The 10,764-nt window shown below is 42.8% G+C and overlaps 1 protein-coding gene across 1 annotated transcript; it reads right to left on the bottom strand.

Moving 5' to 3' along the window:
* Positions 1 to 1,726: 1,726 nt before the first annotated feature.
* On the bottom strand, positions 1,727 to 9,491 carry commd2 (COMM domain containing 2). The gene is made up of 5 exons (XM_024004524.2): positions 9,235 to 9,491; positions 8,087 to 8,164; positions 7,861 to 7,943; positions 7,503 to 7,676; positions 1,727 to 3,910 (listed from the first exon to the last, which is right to left on the bottom strand). The coding sequence occupies exons 1-5, from the start codon at positions 9,299 to 9,301 to the stop codon at positions 3,710 to 3,712; spliced, it is 603 nt and encodes a 200-aa protein (XP_023860292.1). The 5' UTR covers positions 9,302 to 9,491; the 3' UTR covers positions 1,727 to 3,709.
* Positions 9,492 to 10,764: the final 1,273 nt, after the last annotated feature.

The raw sequence follows: 10,764 nt of genomic DNA on the forward strand, positions 1-10,764 counted from the left end.
AAAAGGCACATGACAGCCCACATGGAGTTTGACAAAAGGCACCTAAAGGACTCTGAGACCATGAGAAACAAGATTCTCTGGTCTGATGAAACCAAGATTAAACTTTTTTGCCTGAATGCCAAGTGTCACGTCTAGAGGAAACCTGGTACCATCCATATGGTGAAGCATGGTGGTAGCTGCATCATGCTGTGGGGATGTTTTTCAGTGGCACGGACTGGGAGACTAGTCAGGATCGAAGGAAAGATGAACGGAGCAGAGAGAACCTGCTCCAGAGCGCTTAAGATCACAGACTGGGGCGAATGTTCACCTTCCAACAGGACAACAACCCTAACACCTCCAGGCTGTGTAAGGGCTAWTTGACCYAGYAGGTGGTGATGGAGTGCTGCATCAGATGACCTGGCCTGCACAATCACCCAACCTRAACTCAATTGAGATGGTTTGGGATGAGTTGGACTGCAGTGTGAAGGAAAGCAGACAAGTGCTCAGCATATGTGGGAACTCCTTCAAGACTGTTGGAAAAGCATTCCAGGTGAAGCTGGTTGAGAGAATGCCAAGAGTGTGCAAAGCTGTCAAGGCAAAGGGTGGATACTTTGAGGAATAAAATATMTAGATTTGTTTAACACTATTTTGGTTACTATATGATTCCATTTGTGTTATTTCATAGTTTTMATATCTTCCCTATTATTCTACAATGTAGAAAATAGCAAAAGAAAAACCCTTGAAGAAGTAGGTGTGTCCAAACTYTTGAATGGRACTGTATAATTTCAGGGCAGCTGGTATCCTAGTGGTTAGAGTGTTGGGCCAGTAACCAAAAGGTTGCTAGATCGAATCCCCGAGCTGACAAGGTAAAAATCTGTCGTTCTGCCCCTGAACAAGGCAGTTAACCTACTGTTCTTAGGCTGTCATTGTAAATAAGAATTTGTTCTTAACCGCCTTGCCCAGTTAAAGGTTAAATATAAATAATTCCTGAGCTTTCTTATATCTCCTAGTTATAGGACAGACACTTCAAAACCTTATTCCTTATTTTTTTACTGTCTTTTTAAAATGTCTGAATGTCTTATTTGGTGCGTTTCTATGGGCTATAGTAATATAGGCCAAATTCAATATTTCCCCTACATTGCAAGGGAGGGTAAGCTGATCCGAGATCAGTGCCTGGAGGCAAATTCTATCTGGTATGGTCTGGAGCCAAGACAGTTACAGTAACTTTCCAGCCACCATATTGGCCCGGTTCTATTTCTCCCCTAGTTCCTTCCCCCAGCTAGAATTCCATTCCGTATGACCTTCATAGGAGGGATAGGTACTGTAATAAGGAATAGGGCCGGGCCGGGCAACCCCCGCAAAGGTTCATTTCCAGCTACTATATTCTCCGGCCTACTGTGTCTTAAGACTGCCTTAGGAGTTGAATTAGTTCTCAGTCAAGTCTCTGCTTTCGTTTTGCTAATAGTGTTGAGAGTGGTGGTTTACCGATAACATACATCAAAATAAAAACAGGAGCAAATAGGACTAAGTAGCTGTTTTGTTTAGTAGTTTCKTGATGGAGGTATTTATGTGTAATCATTCCCTATTTGAGAAGTAATACTATTATAAACCAATGAACAGGCATGTGTTCACAATACATTCTTGCCCAAAAATMAACTCACGAAAACCTGACTTCATCAGTCTTTGAAAAATGAATAGACGACAATATCTAAAGTGTTCTCTGTTGCTCAAGAAACAGTCGCAGGTAAACATTTTAACTTCTTCGCTTTATAAAATTCAAAGTAACATTCAGCCACTCAAAAAAATCATCAGAAATCTTGGAAGAATACATTAGTCAGACATGCAGAAGTAAAACAAAACAAAAAAATTAACAATTGATGTATAACAAGAAAGAGCACATTCTGAATCCTCTACATTGTACAGCGCGGTGTTCTCTCACCGTCTCATCTTCCTCCATAATTGACCCTTCGCTACCGCCCGCCCCCCTCCTTGGTTCCTGTTGCAACGTCGGAAAACATTTTCCAGTGCTGCCCAATTCAACCACTGGCGACATCCCCTCACAACGATCTCAAACTGTGTTTTCTAATACATAATGAAAATAAACCTTTGCTAAATCAGGAAACTCTTGGATATGTTGTAGTGGACTATCATTACAATTGCTTCCTGGGAACCTGATAAAATTGTGTTTGTAGTGCAGCTAGCCACTGAAAGGCTCTTGAATTCACTGTCAGCATGCAGTCAAAAACTATAACCCCCTTTGGAGCCAACTAGCGCTTTCAAATCATATCCTGATTTCAAATCATATCCTGATGTCGATACCAGATAGGAGTTGTATTCATAACATTGCTAACTTAGCTAGCTAACATACATTGAGAAAACAAGTTATATTAAGTAGCTAGCTAGCATCAGCAACATTTGTGACCAATGAGACAGAGCTTGCTACCCAGCTGAGCTAGCAAAAAATGTAACAAAAGTATCATTTCAGATTTGAAAAATACTCCAACAAGTTCTGCATTTCAGGAATCACAGTATCAAGTACTCCTGCTGCACTGTTCAGTTATTTAGCCATTTAGGCTAAATGTTGTTTTTAAAGAAACTGTTTTTGCCATAGTCCTCACTGGATTTCATAGTCCTCACTGGATTTCATAGTCCTCACTGGATTTCATAGTCCTCACTGGATTTTGTGATTTAAACGGGAGCTCGTCCGAGTCGGACATGACGACAGTTGCTATCCATTGGAGCGATGCGATTGGTTGCCCAAAATTCTGGGGCAGGGCTTAGCAAAGGGTCAATTGGTCCGTGAAGAGAATCAAGGCTACCCCCCCCKAAAAAAATGTTAGCACAAAAACGTGATATATAAAATACAATTAATACTTTTACATTTGAAGGTGAACAAATTCAATGATCAAAAGAAGATGAATGCAAAAAGCACTGTWTGATTACGACTGAGGGCTTTTGCCAAGTGCTGTTTCTCCACAAGTTTAGAAAATATCCATCAGTTAACCTCAAAATACCACATTAGAAATGTCCAAAATACCCTCCCACCTAATTCTGATCTGGTTATTGTGATAGCCATTAGCTAAGTGAATTAGAATTGCAGTGCCTTTACGTGTTTACATCTCAACACCTTAGTGTGTGTGGCCTCATCTCCCTCCCTGATCGGAATAAAACGGCATAGGTGATATCATACCCCAGGTGGCCTCTGACATTTTTATTTCACTTATCCTGATCAGCTCTCTCAGGGCCTGTGTCCACAACGCGTCTCCGAGTAGGTGACAGCTGATCTAGGATCTGTCCATATAAATCTGATTCATTATGATCTAAAAAGGCTAAACTGATCCTAGATCAGCCCTCCTACTCTGAGACACTCTGTGGCTACGGGTCTTGATCCAAACAGATAAAGTAAAAAAAGAGACAAGGAGACATAAGCACTTCAGGCAACAAATTTTTATCCTATGTGATAGCGGCCCATCTCCTATCCCTGCTATTCCTGATGCAGGGGAAGCTGTAGCGCCCTCTGCTGGCAGTGCTCAATTCAAAGTTGAGAAATAATTTAAATGTCAGAGGGGACCCCATTTGCTCTTACATAGGGTTCCGGGGTCAAGGAATAGAACCCTGTTTGATGTTGCACAGGAATCTGTGTCCAAAGGACTCTATTTGATGTTGCACGTGTCCAGATCAATGATGTCCCAGTTCAATAACCGACAATAGTTGTCTCAGTCGGGGGACCCTATTTGATGTTGCGTAGGATCCTGCGGCAATGGGTGGTCTTGAGCTCAGCTAGGGCTTTCTCCAGCTCCTGGATGAGGTGCATCAGGGTGGCAGGGTCAGTCTGTAGTACCTTAGCGCTCTTATCTCCTCCACTCTCCTCCAGGTGCAGCTTCATAGTCACTGTAGGCTTAACCTGCTGCCGGAGGGCACGACTGGCCAGCTAGTGGAGAGAGATGGGAGGGGGACTTTTTTTTACAAACTGAATTGATGTACCATCAAAGAGAGAAACACAGAAAGGCTCCACTCACTCAGACACGGTTGCCAGGTCTAACTAGCCCCTCTCCCCCAAAAAATTGCAGCAAGTGGAATCGCCACATTTGTTCAATAAACCCTTTTTCCATGACATTATCAAGCCAATTAAGCAGGAATATCGACGTAACTTGTAATGACGTTAGAAGCAACATTTGGTTTTCATCAAAATTATTGCAAGCTAGGAGGTGACGTAATAAAGGAATTTGAATATGTCGCAAGAACACAGCCCTTAGCCTTGGTATATTGGCCATATACCACAAACCCCTGAGTTGCAATATTGCTATTATAAACTAGTTACCAATGTAATTAGAACAGTAAAAATGGTGTCATACCCATGGTATATAGTCTTATATAACACGGCTTTCAGCCAATCAGCATTACGGCCTCGAGCCCGGTTTATAATTGTAAATAAATCTCTTTTCCACATGTGCATAACTACAGATAAATCCAACAAGAGATTGAGTGAGTTGGACAGAGGACCTCAAAACCTCTGCACAAGAAACACTTGAACGAACTTCCAAAAAACGAATGTTAAGCTATTTTCTGGTAATTGTGCCTGATGTATATATATATATAATTAAATAAATGTATAAAAATGGCCTTTCTGCGAGATTGACTTGTCGTTTCAATAGGCATAGACTACAGACTAAAATCTAGGTTTATGATAGTAATTCACCCTTGCCATGGTTTGCTTAACGAGATGCAGGCAGACTATAGCCCCTGATAAAACMACATCTAATTTCAGATAGCCTACAGTAGCCTAGGCAAGATGTAGGCTAAACSATTTAGCAGCTTGCTTAGTTCAAATTGACAGAATAATTTATCAAATCAAAATTTGATTGCATACACATATTTAGCAGATGTTATTGCGGGTGTAGTGAAATGCTTGTGTTCCTAGCTCCAACAGTGCAGTAGTATCTAACAATTCACAACAATATACAAACCTAAAAGTAAAAGAATGGAATTAAAAATATATAATTATTAGGACGAGCAAAGCGTGTGCAAAGCTGTCATTAAGGCAAAGGGTGGCTACTTCGAAGAATCTAAAATCYTTTAACACTTTTCTGGTTACTACATGATTCATGTGTGTTATTTCATAGTTTCGATGTCTTCACTATTATTCTACAATGTAGAAAATAGTAAAAATAAAGAAAAACCCTTGAATGAGTAGCTGTGTCCACAAACTTTTGACTGGTACTGTATATGTCTATGTATATGTATATATAGGGCAGCAACCTCTAAGGTGCAGGGTTGAGTAACCGGGTGGTAGCCGGCTAGTGATGGCTAATTAACAGTCTGATGGCCTTGAGATAGAAGCTGTTTTTCAGTCTCTCGGTCCCAGCTTTGATGCACCTGTACTGACCTCGCCTTCTGGATGGTAGCGAGATGAACAGGCCGRGGCTCAGGTGGTTGCCGTCCTTGATGATCTTTTTGGCTTTCCTGTGACATCGGGTGCTGTAGGTGTCCAGGAGGGCCGGCAGTGTGCCCCCGGTGATGTGTTGGGATGACCGTACCACCCTTTGGAGAACCCTGCGGTTGCGGGCGGTGCAGTTGCCGTACCAGGCGTTGATGCAGCCCGACAGGATGCTCTCAATTGTGCATCTGTTAAAGTTTGAGGGTCTTAGGGGCCAAAGCGAATTTCTTCACCACACTGTCTGTGTGGGTGGACCATTTCAGATCGTCAGTGATGTGTACGCCGAGGAACGTAGAACTTTCCACCTTCTCCACTGCGGTCCCGTCCATATGGATGGGTGGTGATCCCTCTGCCYTTTCCTAAAGTCCACGATCATCTCCTTTGTTTTGTTGACATTGAGTGAGATGTTATTTTCCTGGCACCACACTCCCAGGGCCTTCACCTTCTCCCTGTATGCAGTCTCGTTGTTGTTGGTAATCAAGCCTACTACTGTTGTGTCACCTGGAAACTAAATGATTGAGTTAGGGGGCGTGTGGCCACCAGTCATGTGTGAACAGGGAGTACAGGAGGGGGCTGAGCACGCATCCTTGTTGTGCCCCAGTGTTGAGGATCAGTGAAGTGGAGGTGTTGTTTCCTACCTTCACCACCTGGTGGGCGGCCCATCAGGAAGTCCTTAATGATGAGCTTGGAGGCTACTATGGTGAAGACTGAGCTATAGTCAATTAACAACATTCTTACATAGGTATTCCTCTTGTCCAGATGGGATAGGGCTGTGTGCAGGCGATTGCGTAGTCGTGGATCTATTGGGGCGGTAAACAAATTAAAGTGGGTCTAGGGTGTCAGGTAAGGTGGAGGTGATATGATCCTTGACTAGTCTCTCAAAGTACTTCATGATGACAGAAGTGAGTGCTATGGGGCGTTGGTCATTTAGTTCAGTTACCTTTGCTTTCTTGGGTACAGGAACAATGGTGGACATCTTGAAGCAAGTGGTGATCGCAGACTGGGATAAGGTTGATTGAATATGTCCATAAACACACCAGCCAGCTGGTCTGCGCATGCTCTGAGGATGCGGCTAGGGATGTCGTCTGGGCCGGCAGCCTTGCGAGGGTTAACATGTTTAAATATCTTACTCACGTCGGCCACAGAGAAGGAGAGCCCACAGTTAGCGGGCAGCGCCGGTGGCACTGTGTTATCCTCAAAGCGGACGAAGAAGGTGTTTAGCTTGTTCGGAAGCAAGATGTCAGTGTCCGCGAAGTAGCTGTATTCCTTTTGTAGTCCGTGATTGTCTGTAGACCCTGCCATATACATTTAAAACGTGTTAACCCTCGCAAGGCTGCCGGCCCAGACGGCATCCCTAGCCGCGTCCTCAGAGCATGCGCAGACCAGCTGGCTGGTGTGTTTACGGACATATTCAATCTCTCCCTATCCCAGTCTGCTGTCCCCACTTGCTTCATGACTACATTGTTTGTATTCAACCATATTCCCAGTCACCTTGCCATGGTTAAATGCAGTGATTCATGTTTTCAGTTTTGCGTGAATGCTGCCATCTATCCATAGTTTCTGGTTTGGGTAGATTTTAATGGTCACAGTGGGAACAACATCCCCTATACACTTCCTGATGAARTCAGTCACRGTGTAAGCCTCAATGTTATTCTCAGAGGCTACCCGGAACATGAATAGTGAGGCGATTTTGAGTTAAGTGTTTCCCAATAGCCTGCTGAAATAGGCTACTGAGGATGGGGTCATACTTTCAATCACTGAATTAAYTATTAATAATATAGATATGAACTGAATATGCTTGTCAACAACAGACATTGTTTTTTCCCACCCTGTAGCCTAATCTGACTGACTGTTACCYTCAATCTAATGCATTCTAACAACTGATCAGCAATTGTGATTGACTGGTGCAACTTAGAAGTAGGCCAAAAACCCACAACCAATACATTTTCACCCGCGACATCGTTGTCAAAGTATCCCAATTTGGCAGGGAAACCGCAGACTTAGCAACCCAGCACACACAAAAAAGCACACACAGACAGGCCAACAGAGAGACTGACAGAGAGGAAACAAACYAACAACACAGTACCTGCACGTCCAGCCTCCACTCCAGGTTGTGGTAGTGTGGCAGTGAGGGGGTGAGTTCACCGAGGATGTGTCGGATCTCCTTCCTGTTTTCCAGGTAGAGCTGCAGCAGCAGCTGGTTCAGCTCCTCGGTGAAGCCCAGCACCAGCACTGAGTCCTGAAAGTCCACCTCAGAGATCTGCAACACATACACAAGGCAGAGAACAGGCTTAACATGGCAGTTCATTCCAAACTCAAAAATACTGTTTTTCCGAACTCTTCCGAGAGCTGCCTCAATGTAAGAGCTGCCTCTGTCTAACTTCTCATCACTCAGTGTGTTAGGTGTAGGAAGGGTTTAGGGCAGGCTCTAGGTACCCACTCACCATGAGTTTGGAGCTCTCCGTGAGAAGGTACATGAGTCCCTCCACACCATGCTGTACGGTCTCTGCGTCAACACTCAGCTTTCCTGAAGGACACAGTGAGGAGGGGAAACTAGTTAACTACAAGTCTACCATGTAAAACATTTTGAACAAAGAAATGGAATGACAGCTTTACATGGATCAAATGTTTGGTAGGAAGAATTATGTAAGCTTGGAAACTGATACTTACTGGCAGCCCCCTCATAGATCTTAGGGTTTGTTCCCTTTCGAAGGAACTCAACCGCTATTCGTCCAAATTCACCAACCACTGATAAGGGAAAAACAAGAAATATTACCACTCAAACTTGTGGCAATGATCCTGTGACTCCTGTCCAGATAACCATTAGCCTACCACTAGCCTGGGCAGCAGTTAGTGGGCATTAAAGTGTAYGGCCATAAAGCCCACTAGCGGCTGCCCAGGCTAGCCCAATAACGGACCAAAGGAGCCTAACGTTACTCCGTATTGTCCAAGGACTATGGTACCCCATTCATAGACGCTAATTGTGTTAGCGCCTATTGACTAAAGTATCTTCTCGGACCAGGGCCGACGCTTGCTCTAAATATTAATATGCATCGCTTGTGGTACGGTTTTTGAAACCTAAGGAACGTATATTTCATATCAGCGAGAAATTATTTTCAAAAATGAAAAGGTTAAATTACTACACAACTTTTATATCCCTAGGCGGCGTGATATGTGCAATGTCCTTACATGTTGTTTCAAGGCGAATTGGCTGTGGAAACCAAAACAGCCAAATACTCAATCTAAACGTGAATCGATACTCAATTGCAGTAAGGTTATAGAAACAGTTCCCTTTACTTTCATATCACATAAAAACAGCAACTGTGTAATTTTCAGTGACAACACGTTTGTGGCGTCCGTCTTACGTTTACACACTGACACCGTTGTTCGGAGACGCAGATAYCTAATTCGCACCGGTAGTCCACTCGGTCTGTAACATGGTAATATTGCCGTGTGGGAGCCCTAATCTTATATATGATCACTCCCTTYCTCTCTGATAGTCTAGTGGAATTTGACATTTTGCTATACCCATCCGTCATTTCAGATACACTCAAGGGGTATAGGTAGCTAGGTTGTTTCTGGACAGGCACAGTAACGTTAAAGGCACTGGCAGACGGAAGTAGCGAACGTTAGCTAGAATAACATCTTGACAACAGACATGACAACCTATGKATCTATGTTGGATCAAAACTCAGAATGTTGCACTGTATTCGCTGGTTTAATAACTTTAAAAAAACACAATGAATCTAGCGTTGACTTAGTTAATCTAATGACAGCTGGTAACGTTAGCTAGCTGTCATGCTAACAGTCATATTTACCCGCAGAGTCCACCTCTGGCAGAAACCCCAGGTGCTCCTTATGTTCGTCAGATAACACCAACAGCATTATTATAAGTTATAGTCTAACTCTTATTGTGCAAAGTCGACAAATGTACCTACTACTGAATGAAATGTTGACTTTTATCAGTTAGCTAACTAGGCTGATCAAAATCACATGACCACCAGGATCAAATTCTACAGCCCATACAATTCGAAAGAAACAAAATTGCAGCAGAAAAAGGTTCCGGATTCCTGCCGCACTGGCCGGTTTATATTTGTCCTGTTACAAGCGTTTAATATAAATGTCTTTCTTGCATATCCCAACTCCCCCTGAGACACCCGCAGGGGGGTCACGGCCAGGGCCACCATTGACAAGTTAAATGCCTTGCTCAAGGGCACAGCAACATATATTTTTTCCCACCTTTTAAACTCTGGCATTTGGACCGGCAACCATTCGGTTACMGGCCCAACGCTCTAACCTCGAGGGATGACATTGTAATGACATGGGTGTTGAAATTAAGTTGTCGAAATGATCACTATTCTCTCTGGTATTCATCAAAATAGGCCACACTATCACCAGGCACTTGAGGGGCTTCACATTTTTGTCATTTTAAACAGTGATAACAACCTAGGCATTCCAACCTTGTGATGTCTGGAGGTTGAAGAAAACACAGCTTTCAAGTAGGCTACGTACACGCAGTGGTGGAAAAAGTACCCAAGTACTTTTTTTGGAAAAAGTACCCCAGTAAAAGTAAAGATACCTTAATAAAAAATGACTCAAGTAAAAGTCACCCAGTAAAATACTACTTGAGTAAGTCTAAAAGTATTTGGTTTTAAATAAACTTAAGTATCAAAAGTAAATGTAATTGCTAAAATATACTAAGTAAAAGTATAAATAATTTCAAATTCCTTATATTAAGCAAACCAGACCGCACCATTTTCTTGTTTTTTWTWWATTTACGGATAGCCAGGGGCACACTCCAACACTCAGACATCATTTACAAACGAAGCATTTGTGTTTAGTGAGTCAGCCAGATCAGAGGCAATAGGGATGACCAGGGATATTAACTTGAAAAGTTCATGAATTTCACAGGGTGGGCAACTCCAGTCCTCGAGGGCCTGATTGGTGTCACACTTTTCCTCCATCCCTAACAAACACAGCTGSTTAATCAAATTGCATTCTAAACTGAAGATCATGATTAGGTGATTATTGGAGTCAGGTGTGTTAGCTGGGCCTGGGTCAAAACTGTGACACCAATCAGGCCCTCGAGGACTGGAATTGCCCACCCCTTTAAGCGTTCTAAATGTAACGAGTACTTTTGGGTTTCAGGAATAATGTATGGAGTAAAAAGTACATTATTTTCTTTAGGAATGTAGTGAAGTAAAAGTTGTCAAAAATATAAATACTAAAGTAAAGTACAGATACCTAAAAAAAACTACTTAAGTAGTACTTTCAAGTATTTATACTGAAGTACTTTACACCACTGCYCACATGTTAACACTCCACTTCTACAAGTTTTTTCTATAACT

This window comes from Salvelinus sp. IW2-2015, linkage group LG16 (genome assembly GCF_002910315.2).
Source record: "Salvelinus sp. IW2-2015 linkage group LG16, ASM291031v2, whole genome shotgun sequence".
In the NCBI taxonomy this organism is placed as follows: domain Eukaryota; kingdom Metazoa; phylum Chordata; class Actinopteri; order Salmoniformes; family Salmonidae; genus Salvelinus; species Salvelinus sp. IW2-2015.

What these genes read in the sequence shown, in the direction of transcription:
- commd2 (XM_024004524.2), bottom strand. Translation starts at nt 9,301, where the DNA reads ATGCTGTTGGTGTTATCTGACGAACATAAGGAGCACCTGGGGTTTCTG. An exon ending in GCCAGAGGTGGACTCTGCGG is followed by an intron (nt 8,165 to 9,234) that starts GTAAATATGACT and finishes TTCCCTTATCAG; the next exon opens with TGGTTGGTGAATTTGGACGA. An exon ending in CGGAGAGCTCCAAACTCATG is followed by an intron (nt 7,677 to 7,860) that starts GTGAGTGGGTAC and finishes TATGTGTTGCAG; the next exon opens with ATCTCTGAGGTGGACTTTCA.